Genomic DNA, 17903 nt, shown 5'->3' on the forward strand with positions numbered 1-17903 from the left:
TTTTGACAACAAGAAGCAAATTTTTGAAAATAGTCGCTTTTGGGCTGTGTTGGCTGTCTGTTTTTCACACATGAATACTCGTGCCTAACATATGGTCCTGGAACCTGCATGTTCACTTGGGTAGAACAGAGGGAGTGAGCAAGCGAGCGAGGTAAATAGAAGGAGAAGAACAGAGCAGATGGAGAGGATCAGGGGGCTGGGAAGAAGGAACAATGAAAAAAAAAACGTAGAACTCGTGTGTTATGAAACTTTGGCTTCGATGCAATGTGCAGGACCGGCAAAACTATATACAGCAGGGATGTCAAACAGGCGGCCCGCGGGCCAGATCAGGCCCGCTAAGGGATTGAATCCGGCCCGTGAGACAACACTCAGAGAAGCGCAAGAGAAAAACAAATAGGTCAATTTGATGTTGCCAGTGCCAGGTGCCTCCTACAGAGACATGTATTTCTCTCTCTCTCTCTTTCTCTCTTTCTTTCTTTCTTTCTTTCTTTCTTTCTTTCTTTTCCACTCTGTCTCTCTTTCTTTCTTTCTTTTCCACTCTGTCTCTCTTTCTTTCTTTCTTTTCCACTCTGTCTCTCTTTCTTTCTTTCTTTTCCACTCTGTCTCTCTTTCTTTTTTTCTTTTCCACTCTGTCTCTCTTTCTTTCTTTCTTTCTTTCTTTTCCACTCTGTCTCTGTCTCTTTCACTCTCTGTGTCTCTTTCTTTCTTTATTTTCCACTCTGTCTCTGTCTCTTTCACTCTCTGTGTCTCTCTTTTTCTCTTCCTTTGTTGCTCTTTGTCTCTTTCTCTCTCTGTGTCTTTTAACCTCTTTTGCTCTAACTTCCTTTTTTCCTTTTCTCTCTTTTCTCTTTCTCTCTTCATACCCTTTGCGCTTTCTTTTCTCTTTTCTCTCCTTCTGTCTTTCTATTTCTCTTTGGATTTCTTTCTTCCTCTCCCTTACTTCTCCCCCTCTCTTACGACTTTTTATCTTTTGTTTCTCACGCTCTCTTCCCCTCTCTCTTTTTCTTTCTTTGTCCAGCCCTCTCTCCTTTTCCTTCACTCTTTCTCTTTTTTATTTATCTCTCTTTTTCTTTCTCTTTAATCTACTAGTCCGGCCCCCGACAGAATGTTTGTTCTATCGTGTGGCCCCCGAGTTCAAATGAGTTTGACACCCCTGATATACAGGGTTGGGTAGGGTTACTTTAACTTGATTACTTTCAATTACTTTTGGATTACTCCAATACCAAATATGCTAATAAAAGACAAAAACTAAATATGAATAAAATGATGACTCACAACACGTGGTAAGCTTTCTCTCCTGGCTTTGATCTCTTTGATCTCCGGCAAAACGAACATAAAATGCGACAGAAACAAAATGAAAATAAATCCAAACAGCTTGCCAACATCATTTTTGCCGTTCCATGTATTCCGTTACTCCCCAAGCCTGCACAAAATTTAGTCATTTTATTCATATTTAGTTTCTTTTGTCTTTTATTAGCATATTTGGTAATCCAAAAGTAATTGAAAGTAATCAAGTTAAAGTAACCCTACCCAACCCTGACTATATAACAGGGGTGGGGAACACGTTTGACACAAAGAGTCGAAATTTTTAACTGTGAGAGTCAAAGAGCCACACCACGCACTGACCTGCCATGACAGACAGACACTCACAAACACACACAATTAAAACATTTTACATCCCATAACACACATAACATAACACATAACACTATTTCCGCTTCGCTTTGCATTTTGCCATTTTGACCGTGAGGGTAACAGTCTGCACGCTCATGAAATGTTTACTTAATTTCCCGGCATTAGACCTAACCTAAGCAGATGATTGGCAGTCAGTTATGTGTCCAAAGCAGCATAAAAACAACAAATCTGCCAATTTAATTTCAAAATTGTATTTATTATTTGTTATTAACTCTGATGGATTCAAGTGTGTTTGAAGTGGGGGAAAAAACTAAACATGAAACGAGGCAAAGAGCCACAGTGTGTAGAAATATGATGAGGCAAAGAGCCGCATTCTGATTGGCCAAGAGCCGCATGCGGCTCTAGAGCCATGTGTTCGCCACCCCTGCTATATAATATAAAGTTGCAAGTATATCTGGTGTAGAAGAATATGAAAATAGTTTCTGGCGTAGAATGAGTAGGTCTGAACAGGACCTTAAAAACCCTTGAAAATGCTTGAATGTTATTGTTATGTTTTTAAAGGGTGAAGTTCTTGTAAATGCTTGAACTTGTTACCATGTTTCTCCTAAGTCTGCTTAAGAATAACGCCGGCACGGCTGTTAGCTTCCCTTTGCCATTTCGGTTCTTCTTCCTTAGTGATTATCTGTAGCTGGCATTAGTTTGTATTGCATTGTCCTATGAAGCGTCACGGCCCCCTACGGGTCGCGCCCAAGATGACAGGTGCATGCTACACCTTAACTGGACAGTGTGAAATGTGTATTAGTGATAGTATTGCATATAAATAGTGGACAATTTTTTGGGGGCCACGCTTAGAACAAAGGTAGTGTTTCCCAATGGTAAATTGTAATGGGAAGAACTTCCTTTAACTGAAAATGTAAGCTACATGTTACTGTCATTTTTACCCAACACCTATATGGGGACCAGCCCAACTTTAAAAAAGTAATTGGTTATAAATACTCTTTACTTCTTTAAAAAGTAGCTGAGTTAGTAACTTTAAGGTTTCTTCATTTTCCTCATGTTGAGATTTTTGAGTTTTTCCTTGCCCTCATGTACGTTTTGGATCAGGGGATGGTAAAAGTAACTAGTTACCCGGGAAATTAACCATTTCCGTTACTTTAAAAACAAGTTTTTGTACGTATTTGAGTCAGTCCAACAGAGAAGAACAGACAGGTGCAATAGAACCGTGTGATATTTATTGCGCCTCACCGGCAACATATTTATCTTACACTTGAAGTCCCAAAAATAAACAGTGAAAAATATAGTAAAATAACAATCAGCAGTAAACAATGTAGAGTGAGTTTAATAAATTAAATCTAACTCTCACAACCTGAGACCACTTGTCAAGTAGACATATGCTACTGTACTTCAAGTATTTTGTTCACAACAAAAGTTAACTGTAAAATAATATAAAGTGAGATTCTCTCTATAGAATAAATAACAATCTCTAGTCAAACAACGTCTCAAGTAGACATATGCTACCGTACTTCAAGTATTTTTAGACAACAAAAATAAATATTAGGAGGAGTGGGCTGGGAAGAATAATATTAAGTGCACTTACTGCAAGAATTACATATTATTTAAGGAAATTGTTTAGGGGCCATGCTAGAAATTAAGGTAGCGTTGTGTTAAATTGTCACGGGAAGAACTTCCTGCAACTGAAAATGTAAGCTAGTTATTACTGTCACTTTTACTCAACACTTATATGGGGGTATTTTTGAGAGCCAAATTTGCCAACAAATATATGTAAGATTTGTTCAAGATCTAAATGTCTTATGTCTTCAAAATGTAACGCGAGATTAATAATCTCATATGTAAATTGCAGATATATTTGTGTCTGTGCACAAATACACGAATTACACTCGATTTTCGCTTTTATTGATACTGAGGAAATCTGAAAATTTGTTTGAGAGTTTTAAAAAAGTGGTTGAATTTGGCCATGGAAAAGGTGTACAAACCCTGAATGAGATAACTTGCATCATTGAGGAAATCAATGTCAGTTTTTATTTACATAGAAAATGCTAATTTACAATCTAGAAGAAGACAATACTAGTTTTTGGCCATGCTAGTTTTAAAAATAAAAGCTAAATAAGCTTTACACAGACTACCTTTTAGTGCAGGGGTGGCCAACCCGGTCCTCAAGAGCCGCATGTCCTGCATGTTTTGGAGGTTTCTCAGGTGATGCAAATTTTAAGATTGTTTGCAAGCTGTGCGGGAGCTTGATAATGACCCAGGTGATTGGGATCACCTGTATTTGAACAGAGAAACTCCAAAAACATGCAGGACATGCGGCTCTTGAGGACCGGGTTGGCCACCCCTGTTTTAGTGTGTCAAAGCAATGTTTCTACAGTTTCATTTCATTTAAACTCATCTCATTAGCTGCACCGCTTATCCTCAGTAGGGTCGCGGGGGTACTGGAGCCCATCCCAGCAATCATTTAAACTCTTTATCATTAAATATGGAAAAAAATAAAATAATTTAAACACCTTTTATAATTGTAATAAATTGCACCTTTTGTGGACAGCATTTTGAGTTCTCCAATTTGTTCCTGCATAAGCAACGTTGACGCTCTCATGCTGCTTTTGACCACTGGATTGCAGCGTATCCCAACAAATACAATTTCCCGTGATGTAGCAGTACTACCTCTGCGCTCCACCAGTGGGTTGCTATTTTCTTAATGAGCACCCCTGCTTTATAACAACAACAACGGCGACCAGATGATGAAGGTGCTTTATCTGAATCAGATCCTGAGGATTCTCATACCAATCGCAACCATGGAAACCAGTACTCTGTTTCCTTAGGGGGTGCGAACCCCTTCCGAAAAAAAAAAAAAACAGTTTGGAAAAGAATGGGTGCCCCCAGGCTGTACTTGCCCAAGTTCCAGTATCCGAGAACACTAGAAAACAATCAAGCAGGGCGGAGGCTTTGACCTTTAGACAGCGACCCTCCTCCTCCTCTCTTTTTCTCCACTTTCTTTGTGAGGTGCTGTGTTTGCCTGCTGAGGCACCGCAGGCGTCATGGCTCTCCTTACAAGGAGCGACTCTGGACAGGAATGAAGCGGGTGCGGAGGCATTCCCCACTTTTTTCCTTCCACCCTCTCACTGCAACTTGACATGAGGTGAAAGTGCTCATTGTAAACGTATGTGACAGCTGGCTGCTCTTCTAACATTTTCCCTTGCCTGTAAACCCAACTCTGACCCTGATGCAGCATCTCAATGTGACTTATTAGGGTCAACATTGGACTTGAGGCTCCCAATGGTTGCGTTGTTTTCACTGTTTACTTGTTTTGACTCTTATACATCGATTTTCTGCAACTCATGATTATTTCAAGAGTTGACTAGTCACCTACTATTGATATAAGTCAAATAATCGGATAGTTATTGTTATTTTCTGGAATTTGTTTTATTTTTATTATAATAAACGCAAGAAAAATTGCTGCTATAAGAAATACAATCGGCAGCACGGCGGCGCAGTGGTTAGCGCGTGTGCGGCACAGTTCTGAGGTCGTGGGAACCTCCTGCGTGGGTTCAAATCCAGCTACCGGCGTTACTGTGCGAAGTTTGTATGTTCTCCCTGTGCTTGCGTGGGTTTCCTCCCACATTCCAAAGACATGCATTTCAGGTGGATTGGCCGGTCCAAAATTGTCCCTAGGTGTGACTGAGCGAGTGAGTTGTCTGTCCCCGTGTGCCCTGCGATTGGCTGGCGACCAGTTCAGGGTGTCCCCTGCCCACTGCCCGGAGATGGCTCGGATGGGCTCCAGCCCCCCTGCGACCCTGATAAGGATACAGCTAATGAGATGAGATGAGAAGAAATACAATCCTTTCTCAAGGTTTTTTCATTTTCCTTATGTTGAGGTTTTTGAGTTTTTCCTTGCCCTCATGTAGGTTTTAGATCAGGGGATGGTGTCGTAATAGTCTGTGGTTTGCAATAATATGTCGTCTGTGCAGCCCTTTGAGACTCTTGGTGACTAAGGGCTTCACAAATAAACATAACTTGATCTGACTTGACATCTTTTTTAAACACACTGTGGTTTCATACAAAAATTAAATAAAAATGTCTCATCTAAATAAAATTAGGCCCATTAGGGATATAACTCCATGAATTGACCTCTGTCAGTATTTTAGGGACATGAAAATCAATGAGAAAATCAAAAAAACATTTTTATTTGTCCCTGCAAACCAAGAACAGGCGTATTAGAAGTAGGTGAAGAATAAACAAAACAAATACTATGTGCATATTGTTAAGTATATCCAGTGGTCAACTGCAAAGTTTTAACAAAAGTAATTAGCAATTCTCAACGGTTTTGACAACTGGCGTTTGTTCTTTTTAACATTTTAACAACTGCCGTTTGTTTTTCATACTGCATATATTTAAATTTGTAATACGTTTTTGAGGCACAGTCTGGCATATTGCTGAAGCTCTTTGATAGTGAATTAGCGTAAATTCCGGACTATAAGCCACTACTTTTTTCCCAAACCTTCAACCCTGCGGCTTATTCAGTGATGCGGCCAATTTATGTAATTTTTCTAACAGCCGCCAGCGGCGCTCGAGTACAAAAGGTAAGATTTAGACCGGTGGAATATATGCGCCGAGGAAGACTGCAACTTCTTAGCTTGTGCACAAATTAAATTAGCGTAGACATATCCTCATCATGCAAATTGCAAAAAGAAAGGCACATGACGTAGCTTTCTAGCTAAAAGCAAACGGGCAGTCCGATAAAGAAGGAAACAGAGCTACTGCACGTATACTTCACTTTGCGAGTGTGTTGCTAGCATGCTTTTGAATAAGGGAGCGTGGGACGACGTCTTTGTGACAAAGTCTCTTTCCCATACTGGGGAAGACGACTTTGATGACGTCAGTTATAAGGAGGAAGATGAGGACGGTTTACTGTGGTTTCTACCAGTACGGTATGTTTTTTTTTAACTGACCCGTTTACTGTCTTGCGAGCGTGTTCCTAGTAGCGTTTTGCTACCCTTCACAGGCACGGTTTGGGATGAAAGTTATAATATTATAATTAAAGCTTTGAAAAGTCTCTCGGTGTACCGTCTTTCTTTGTAAATATGTGTAACCGATGTATAATATGTATTTGCACCTGTATATTTCTGTAATGTATTTATTTGAGACACTTATTCTGATATGTTTTGCAAATTAAAAAAGGGGCGGAGCAAACGCGGGCTGACGGGAAGTGGGGTAAAGGTGAGTGAGACCTGTTGTCGCGGCGGACAATAGTGGATATATATTTTTCCCACCCATACCTTTGGAAATATAGACTTTTTTTCCTTGGATTAGTTTCAACGGGTACCCGGACTCTGCAGGTCTGCATCAGACCATAAGTACCGGTATCATTTTCTGTCCATTTTGCCGGCTGTGGTTTTTGGACTGTGTACTTTCTATTCAGGTACAATCGCGGGACTCAAAGCCGGGTTTGGGCTAATTTTGTGATTGTGTTACATGTTTTAATGTGGGCGCATGCAGCTTATATACAGGTGCGGCTTGTGTAAGTACAAAATCGGTTTTCCTCTTAAGATGTGGTGGGTGCGGCTTAAAATCAGGTGCGCTCTATAGTCCGGAATTTACGGTATATGGATTTCAAACGTGTTCAATGCATGTCATCCAAACCGTATTGCTTGAATGTTACAGACGCTACCCTACTTACGAACAAGACAGAAGTTGAATTTGTTCGTATGTTGCTTCAGTGCTATACAGTATTTCGTATGTTTAAGGTTTATATAAGTATGTTTAAGGCTTCTCTAAGTAACCTGGATTGTTTTGTATAAAAAGATAAACATTTAATACAATAATATGCTCTATAAAGATAAATATAGTGAAGTTTAACTTACTTTTGGAAGATGAGCTTCCACAGTTAGGCGACTTTCTCCTCCGTGGTAGAAAGCGATCCAACCATTTAGTCAGCCGCATCAATCTTTCTTATTCCACTTTCATTTCAAAAGAAATGGCTCGCCTCTTTTTCACACTTTACACCAACCGTATTTAATGCATGCACGAGATATTAAACAATAAAAACGTCAAAGTTCTTCAGAGATACAGTGGAGTATACGTATATACGTGTATATTTACACACAAAGTAGGAAGAGGAAGCGGATTTTTCTTGTTCAGGGTGGATTCAGTCTGACCTCTCACAGCGCCACACGGCGGAAATAAGTACTACAGTAAAGTCCTTGAAAAAAGGTGTACACAATACAAAATTTAACTGACAGCAATGTCTGGATATTTTTCGTCCAGATATTGTTCGCATCTACCTTTTTCCGTTAGTCAAATAGTCGTAAGTGGGGGAGCGTCTGTAATTAAATTTTACCGAGGCAAGTCCGACTCCGCTTTGCTCGACTTTTCTCTTTAAACGTTAGTGCATCAACGAGGTACTGCCATGATACGGCATGTTTTCTTTGCAAGCTTTGTAAGTAGTCTTTCTTTTCGGAGAATACAGGCTGACGTGCTCCCAAAACTTCACAAGTTTTGGTACGTGTACTTGATGTTGATGCCATTATTTCTGTATGATACTGCTCGATACAGACATGCTGTTGCAAATGAGCGACTCTCAGCAGAGATTATAATCATGTAAGATGCCTTACTCTTTTATAAAAACGTGTCCTGCGACTATAAACGACTTTGGAATTCATTGTCGACTATTTCTATTATCAATTTTTGTTGACATCGACTAATCGTTGCAGCCATTTATTCTGATGTGTTTTGTACTCAACTATGAGAATGTGATACAGTTTTCTGCGCTCTGCTTTCTCTAAAAGAAGGATTTTCTGAAATTGTTCCAACTTCATATCCTCTTAGCGTGCGAGTGGGCGATCTCATCAAAGTGCTCCGGTTAAACACACACAAAGGATGCAAATAGATACACGTATATGTTTGTTTGCGTAAGTATGAATCAGCCAGTGAGCGAGGGATGAGACGGAGGAGTAACATGGTTCTTGGTTAAGGACAGCAGAGCGGTGGCTGCAGGGTACAAAGAGGCGGGATGAGATTAAGTGTCACTTCCTGGCGCCTCTCGTGTTTTGCTTTTTTTTGCCCAATTTCAGCTATGTAAAATGTCTTTTAATGCGATATGTGCAAAATCAATGACTAATTTTCTATTTTTCCTTTTTAAGTTGTCATAAAATTATGGCAAAAAGGATTTTTATTTTATTTATTTTATTGGTACCTGAAAAAGTATTTACAGAGGACAACTGCAGTTCATTCTGGCTGGACCAGGGGGTTGGCAATGCAAAATGTTGAAAGACTTCTCATCTCATCTCATCTCATCAGCTGCACCGCTTATCCTCAGTAGGGTCGCGGGGCCATCCCAGCAATCATCGGGCAGTGGGCAGGGGAAACCCTGAACTGGTCGCCAGCCAATTGCAGGGCACACAGGGACAGACAACTCACTCGCTCAGTCACACCTAGGGACAATTTGGACCGGCCAATTCACCTGAAATGCATGTCTTTGGAATGTGGGAGGAAACCGGAGTGCCCGGAGGAAACCCACGCAAGCACGGGGAGAACATACAAACTCCGCACAGTAAGGCCGGGAGCTGGATTTGAACCCACGCAGGAGGTTCCCACGACCTCAGAACTGTGCCGCACACGCGCTAACCACTGCGCCGCTATTGGACCAAAAATAAAAATGGGTTTGGAGCCACAAAAATTTACAAGATTTATATAAGCCCTATAAGGAAGGCAACACACTCTGTACATACAGTGAAGAAAATAAATAACTAAATCGTAAAAAAATCATACATTGTGATTTCTGGATTTTTCTTTTTAGTTTATCTCTCTCACAGTACACATGCACCTACGATGAAATTCTAAATTCTAATTGGGAGGAATAACAAAATAGCAGGGAGTTCAAATACTTATTTTCTTCACTGTATACCCTGTAGATATCTACATGAAAATTTATTGCAAAACAATAAGAATGTTTTGTGTCACGTTTGTTAGTCGACCAGGGAGCCACTAGGGAGTGCCAACGATCTGTATGCGTTGCCAGAGCCGCTTATTGCTGACCCCAGGACTAGTTTCACACATTCAGAAACCAGTGACAACAACTTTTAAAGATGAGAGAAAAAACTCGAGTCACAGATTCTTGCTGGCGTTTTTCCTGTTTTGTTTCTTATGTTTCAGTTCTGTTACACTCTAATTGTTGTGGGATATATGACAAAAATATTCAAGTGGTTTTGATAATAATAATAATAATAATAATTTCCTTGTATTGTCATTCTGTGTAACAATGTACACAGAACGAAATGTCGATTGCACCTGACCCGTTGTAGCGAGCCGATGCAGCCGCAGCCAACAGAGGGCGCCGCCGACCACTTTTTTTTAAGTCTTAGGAATGACTCGGCCGGGGCGCGAACCACCGACCTCCCAGTCTCAAAGCGGGCGCCTTACCATCTAGGCTACTGAGCTGGTGGTTCGCGCCCCGGCCGAGTCATTCCTAAGACTTAAAAAGTGGTCGGCGGCGCCCTCTGTTGGCTGCGGCTGCATCGGCTCGCTACAACGGGTCAGGTGCAATCGACATTTCGTTCTGTGTACATTGTTACACAGAATGACAATACAAGGAAATTATTATGATTGCATGTTACAGACTTTTACTCCAAATGTCAGTGACCATGTGACATTGTACCAAGAGATTGACTCCCTGCAGCACATTAACTCAGCCCTTGTTGTGCTGTGGGCTTAATGTTCGGTGTCAGGTTGGGAAGAGCGAATGGGAATGAATGTTGGGTAAATGTGAGTGTCATCTTGAGTCTAGCCACCTCCCACTTGGGGGATATGGCTTTGGTATATAGATGGATAGATAGATAGATAGTACACGTATAAATTAGGACTGAAATGAAATGATCTACTGGGTAGCTCAGGAGGTAGAGCGATCGTTTTAGGATTAAGGGATCCCAGTTCGAATCCCGGCTTGTCCGTGTTACTTGTCGAAGTGTCCTTGGGTAAGACACTCAACCCCCCAATACCCCCAATAAGCAGGTTAGCGCCTTACATGGCTGCACAGATCACGGCCGCTATTGGGAAATGTGAAGCACAATGTAAAGCGCTTTGGGAAGTCATTGACTTGAAAAGCGCTATATAAATGCAGATCATTTCATTTCAGATCATTTCATTTCATTTCATTTCATGACTAAAATTAACGCTTTGGGCACAAACTGAAAAACGGACATGTAAAACGCTCGGAAGTTGATAATGAAAGGCCGGAAACAAATAAATGTAAATATTTTGCACTGACTTGCAAAAAAGGGTAAAATGATGAAAATGTTCTGAGATGGTCTGGACCTATGGAAAGAATGGATGAAAGCCGTTTGACTAAAAGAGTATTTAGTGAAGAAGTGGTAGAAATGGAGTAAGAGGAAGGCCCAAATATGGGTGGATCGATGGGGTAAAACTGATCTGGATGTAAGGTCAGTTCATTTAATGGAGTGTGTGTAATGACAATATGTGATTAGTGAAGGACAGTTAAGAATGACTGATACTGACGCATGTGACGCGGAGGGGGCAAACCAATGTATGCTATCAAGCCTCCCTGCAGCACATTAACTCAGCCCTTGTTGTGCTGTGGGCTTAATGTTCGGTGTCAGGTTGGGAAGAGCGAATGGGAATGAATGTTGGGTAAATGTGAGTGTCATCTTGAGTCTAGCCACCTCCCACTTGGGGGATATGGCTTTGGTATATAGATGGATAGATAGATAGATAGTACACGTATAAATTAGGACTATTTATTGTGGCCCGTGCAAAAAATTGAGGATGTGTTTCCCAGTTGTATATGTGATGGGAAGAACTTCCTGCAACTGAAAATGTAAGTTACATATTATTTGTACCCAATGCCTACAGTATATGGGGTAGAGATTTGTCTCATAAACAAATATATTTGAATCCCAGATGTTGTTGTCTCCCTGCAAAATACACAATTCATGCTGGATTTTTTTCTTTCAATAGTACTGGAGAAATGTGAAATCTCGTTTTGGAAGTCCTGTATTGCTCTTCCCCCGGAGATCTGATCTGCAACCTCAGTGGAAATGTTTAAATCTAAGCTTAAAACACACTTCTACTCTATAGCATATGAATAACCTGTACTTTTAGTAGGCAATATCTCTGAATTATTTGTGATTGCAACATCCTTTGCTGTCTGGTAATCCTGAAAGGGGGATCCCACATGTGTGGTCCCTTCTCAAGGTTTCTTCATTTTCCTCATGTTGAGGTTTTTGAGTTTTTCCTTGCCCTCATGTTGGTTCCAGATCAGGGGATGGTGTAATAATAGTCTGAAAAATGTGTAATAACCTGTGAGGGCAGCACGGCGGCGCAGTGGTTAGCGCATGTTCGGCACAGTTCATGTCATGGGAACCTCCTGCGAGGGTTCAAATCCAGCTCCAGACTTCCTGTGCGGAGTTTGTATGTTCTCCCTGTGCTTGCGTGGGTTTCCTCCGGGCACTCCGGTTTCCTCCCAAATTCCAAAAACATGCATTTCAGGTGAATTGGCCGGTCCAAATTGTCCCTAGGTGTGAATGAGCGAGTGAGTTGTCTGTCCCTGTGTGCCCTGCGATTGGCTGGCAACCAGTTCAGGGTGTCCCCTGCCCACTGCCCGGAGATGGCTGGGATGGGCTCCAGCCCCCCCACGACCCTAATGAGGATAAGCGGTACAGCTAATGAGATGAGATGAGATGACCTGTGAAGCCCTTTGAGACTCTTTGTGATTAAGGGCTATACAAATAAAAATGACTTGACTTGACTGTATATGTAATGTATTTAAGAGCATACTATTAAATACTAGTAAAACTATTGACCATAATTTCACAAGCATTTTTCCCTAGGTGGGAGGACTTGTCATGTATTGAAAACGAATATCTTTTGGGCTGATTCACAGCACAAGTCTTTTCTGAAACGTCCAACTTTTGCAGCATATTGAACATGCTGCACCGTTCCTGCCTTTTCACTTTCAATCTGTTGTATTCCCTTTTGAGGTTTTTAACGGCTTGTTAATGGATGCCTCAATTAATTCCTTCCCCTGCGTCCCCTTCACTCTCTCTCAAGTGGTCTGGCATTTCTCAGCTGCACACTCCAGCTGCGTCTGTCAGTGGGAGCTCTCGCATCAGCGCGCGGACTGCGTGTGCGTTTTTATAATCCGAATATTTCGTATGAATCTTTTCCGAAGTTAGCACGGTGTTCACCGACATCATCTGCATACGGTCCGAGCGTTTTGTTTGCCCCGAGCCACTCCGATGTGGTTTGGTATGCTTGACGAGAGCGTTTGTGTGTCAGAGTTTGTTAATTTATGCCGGGATTGCGTGCCATAAGAAGTCCAGCTTTTCCCAGCGTATACATACTGCCCAATATGAGGAAACTTCTGAGTAATTAATCAGTGCTAACCATGGAAAACATATACGATTGCTTGATTACTGTATTTTCTGGAATAAACCTAAAGACTTCAAATTGGCCTGGAATCTGAAAGTTTATACTGCAAAATATGGATGATAAAATTAGAAATGCACAGTTAATGCATAATAAGGATAAGGCATACTGAAAATGTTCTGCCCTTGAGAAACATATAGATTGGTCTTGAAGTGCCCTCTTGTGGTTAACATGTCAATTGAACCAACATGCTTGGGGTCGTTATTACGAAAATGCTACAATAGTATTTTTTTTTTGTCTTCATCCTATTTTCAGGGCTGTGTCAATTATTTGATAGCTTTTCATCCAAAATGTTGTAATTTAAAAAAAGCAACGTGTTTGTTTGATTGGATAGAAATAAATGTTTGGTTCACAATCATTTGTACCGATGTGATGTCACTGTTCTGCCTTTGAGAAACATATAGCGAGGTCATTGTGCACCCTGTTTTGGTTTATATTTATACATTTCTTTTTTTTGTTGCTTAAAAGGAAAAAAAAAAGGCAGAACTTCCGCAGTAGAACCAATGCCGGCTTTCGAATCCTCGTTGTGAATCCTTATAATTGTTGCACATCATTCACTGCAAGCTAATGTGACATTTTTGAAATAGGACTAGAACTAGAGAGAGAGAGAGAATTTGAAATAGGACTAGAACTAGAGAGAGCGAGAGAATTTGAAATAGGACTAGAACTAGAGAGAGAGAGAGAATTTGAAATAGGACTAGTACTAGAGAGAGAGAGAGAATTTGAAATAGGACTAGAACTAGAGAGAGAGAGAATTTGAAATAGGACTAGAACTAGAGAGAGAGAGAGAGAGAGAATTTGAAATAGGACTAGTACTAGAGAGAGAGAGAGAGAGAGAGAGAATATGAAATAGGACTAGAACTAGAGAGAGAGAGAGAGAGAATTTGAAATAGGACTAGAACTAGAGAGAGAGAGAGAGAGAGAATTCGAAATAGGACTAGAACTAGAGAGAAAGAGAGAGAGAATTCGAAATAGGACTAGAACTAGAGAGAGAGAGAGAGCGAGAGAGAGAGAGAGAGAGAGAGAGAGAGAGAGAGAGAGAGAGAGAGAGAGAGAGAGAGAGAGAGAGAGAGAGAGAGAGAGAGAGATTTGCTCAAGATCTACTAATCGTATGTTTTAATAAATGCACACGCAAGATTAAAAATGTCATATGTAAATCACCGTTACATTTGTGGCTCTTCAAAATACATAATTCACAACAGATTTTTTCTTTTAATGCTACTGGAGAAATTGGAAAATTGGCTTTGAATGTCCCTAAAAAAATGTTCATAGCATCCTTGAGGATGCTCCTGCGTCCTTCCATTTTATCTGCGTGTGGTCCTCATAGAAAAAGTCTAGTCTGCTTTACGCTGCAGGATTCTGATTCCCCCTTGTCTGTCTCCTCCAGCATTTACAGGGCACCATCCAGGCCTTGCAAGACGAGCTCCGGATCCAACGCGATCTCAACCAGCTTTTCCAGTCCGATTACTCCGAAACTGGCCGTCAGGGCTCGCAGGCCGTCTCCTTGCAGGAAATGACCGAGGAGAACTTCCTGCGTCTCCACAGCGAATACGAGCGACAAGTCAAGGAGCTCTTCCTCCTGAGGAAAACAGTCGAAGAGATGGAGCTCAGGATCGACACTCAGAAGCACACTTTAAATGCTAGGTGACGTGCCAAATGCTTCGATTTACTGTACTTGCAGTGTTTAGCCAAAGTAATGGCTCCCCCAGAACCCTTTGTCATTTTGCCACGTTTCAGGGTTGCACCTAAAGCTTAGAAATTTAAAATATTCTCTAGGAATCAACAATATGTGAGACACAATCGTGAAAAGGAACCAAATTGTTTCAACGTTTTATAAAAAAAATATATATATATATATATATATTGCCCCCCTGTTCTCTCAGCTCAGCCAATTGATTCCAGAAGTTCCCTGATGACTTATGAAAGATCCAATGTCGACCTAAATGGCTAACAATGTCCCAGTGTGTAATATTTAACCACTAGATGGCACTTTGTTGTCTGGACAGTGCCACAGTGCAGAGCGTGGCGGCATTCTGAAGGACAAACATGGTGGCTACCTCAGTGGGAATTCCACGGGGAAAAAAATAAAATACAAATTTCTTGACCTATGATTTTTTTATAGAAATAAACATTGGGATGCTAGTTAATGTATTCAAATCAATTTTTTAAAATGTGTTTTTACTGATTAAAATTTTTTTTGTACCACTAGGAGGCACTGAATATCCCACATGGTCCCTTAAGTCTCAGTTAAAATACACCTGCAATGGGCTTAGAGGTCTGTGAAACCAAACACAGAAGAACAGAGAGCCTTATGAAGAACAAATAACTTGCCAGAAGAAGTTGTGGAAATGTTTAAAGCAGGAATGGGATAGAAGAAGATTTTTCAACATTTACACATCTCCCGTGGTACTCTGCAAGCAAAAATAACATAATTGAGAGAGCATAAAACTGCAAACCTACCAACACCTGCCCATTCCTAGATGAATGTGAAAACCCTAAATTACAGCACTAAAATATAAAATCAATAACCTGTCCCATCGCATGAGCCACAGTGACCACCAAAGGTAAAAACGAGATTATACTGTCAATCTAGAAGACATAATTATTAAAAAACATAAAGTAACAACTAAATGAACCGAGTGCCAAGAATGACTTTTCTAACATTTTTGATGGTGTGCCTCAATATTTCTTCATAAAAAACAAGTGCCTTGGCTCCAAACGAGATGGGAAACACAGACTTAATATTTTGATTGTGATTTATATAACTTTGTTAAAGACAAGGATTTGTTCAAGTGCGTAGTTTTGTTCTTGTCTTGGCATTGGTGGGGAGATAGCACATTATACTTTATAATATAGGTAGGCACGGTTTGTATGGTTGTTTGAAATCCTTACACATAGTTGACCTTTAATATAGTGTTTTCAAGGATTAAAAAGTGCTTGAAATTCTTTCCATGTTTCGCAACAAGTCTGCTTAAATATGACGCCAACGCTGCTTTCTGGTCGCTTCCATTTCCCATTCTTTTTGGTCTTCCTTTGTGAACAACAGCAGCTGGATTTAGTGTGTATGGCATTGTCATACAAAGCATCATTAGCCCTGTGAGTCGCGCCCAAGAGGACAGGTGCACGCTACACCTCAACAGCCCCCTATGAAATGTATATTAGGACAAGGATTACGTATCAGTAATGGACATTTATTATGGGCCATGCAAAAAAATGAAGGTAGTTTCTCCGTGGGAAATTGTATTGGGCAGAACTTCCTGCAACTGAAAAGGTGAATTACAAATAACTCATTTTTACCTAACACCTGTATGGTGAGATATTTTTTTAAGAAATATGAACACAATGCATGGTTCAGATCCACAAATTTGTGATGTACTCAAGATCTAAAAATCATATGTCTTGAAATTAAATGAAATGATCTGCATTTATATAGCGCTTTTCAAGTCAATGACTTCCCAAAGCGCTTTACAATGTGCTCCACATTTTCCCAATAGCGCTAACCTGCTTATTGGGGGTATTAGGGGTTCAGTGTCTTACCCAAGGACACTTCGACATGTAACACGGACGAGCCGGGATTCTCACTGGGATCCCTTGATCCCAAGACGAGCGCTCTACCTCCTGAGCTACTGCCGCCTCTGATAATTCTCTTTTAAAGGGTGTGCAAACCCTGGGTGGGGACGAGACAATCATTCATTATTGGGGACACGTCTCATCCGTCCATGCCAAGACTAATTGTTCGTTTTTATTTCTAACACAAAATGCAAAATATTATAAAAACGGTTTTGCAGTTAACGGTTAACAGTCAATAACTCACATTAAGTCTCTTCTCTATCACAACAGGGACGAGTCCATTAAGAAGCTACTAGAAATGTTGCAGAGCAAGGGCCTTTCTTCTCGCGCAACGGAGGAGGACCACGAGCGAACGAGGCGGCTGGCCGACGCAGAAATGACCATCCACCAGCTGGAGGGCTTCCTGGAACAGAAGGACAAGGAGATGCTGCTACTCAGAGAGGTGCTCACAAATTCAAATAATCCTTCCTCTCAAACGGCCATCCACTCGTGCTTGTTTAATGCAGGATTTCCCCCTAGTGGCGAAATAGAGTTGGTGACACATGGTCAATGCAGAAGTAAATCTTAAATTAATATCCTAATTGACCCTTTTATAGCCTCCGTCATTAGCATATCAGCACAGGATGCGAGCGCATTGTTAACCTTAAAGAACCGGGGTAAAAGCCCGAGTTTGAGCAGAGCGAAAGCAGAATTGTATGTTGAGTTGCGTTTTTAGAGTTGCAATTGAAGAAAACACGCCCTGTCGCAATTTTCAGGAACACAATTTCTTCGTACGCCTAGAAGAAATGGGCTTTTTCAAAAGTACTGTAGGAGCCTGTGGCTGCTAGCTATTAAAATAACTGACTCAACTACTGTATTTATGAGCTAGTCATCTGAGGCACTATTCTGGTCCGTTTAACTGGCCGACATAAAATGGTATTTTACTCTTTACTTACCCGATATGGATTGACTTTGTATACGAAAAAGACACACAAAAGCGTAAATTATAAATACTGTTCGTTGTTGTTGTTGTTGTTGACTTTGATCACGTATATAAATTCGCTATCTTGCCCCTTTCGCATATGTTGTGCTTATTTAAGACGTCACTATCTATAATCCACCATCTTAAGAATAAAGACCCTTTTTTTTGTTTTTTTGGAAACAAGTAGCCAAGCTGCGTGTGCATTGTTAAGGCAGAAGGCAAATATATGTCAGTTCATACCAGCCGATTGACAGAAAAAGATCGTAGGTAGTCACATTTCAAT

The 17903-nt window shown here is 40.7% G+C and overlaps 1 protein-coding gene across 8 annotated transcripts in view; it reads left to right on the forward strand.

Annotated features, from left to right (window-relative positions):
• Positions 1-17903, forward strand: part of LOC148356406 (ELKS/Rab6-interacting/CAST family member 1-like) — a 179019-nt gene that overhangs the window by 32137 nt on the left and 128979 nt on the right. For all 8 annotated transcript variants that reach the window (XM_088347183.1, XM_088347186.1, XM_088347185.1 and 5 more), the window contains 2 exons: positions 14477-14733; positions 16930-17101. In XM_088347183.1, the coding sequence (XP_088203309.1) occupies positions 14477-14733; positions 16930-17101 (429 nt within the window). The remainder of the gene's footprint in view (positions 1-14476; positions 14734-16929; positions 17102-17903) is intronic.

The sequence above is a fragment of the Urocampus carinirostris genome, chromosome 11, assembly GCF_059441175.1.
Source record: "Urocampus carinirostris isolate Australia breed hairy pipefish chromosome 11, RoL_Ucar_1.0, whole genome shotgun sequence".
Classification (NCBI taxonomy): Eukaryota; Metazoa; Chordata; class Actinopteri; order Syngnathiformes; family Syngnathidae; genus Urocampus; species Urocampus carinirostris.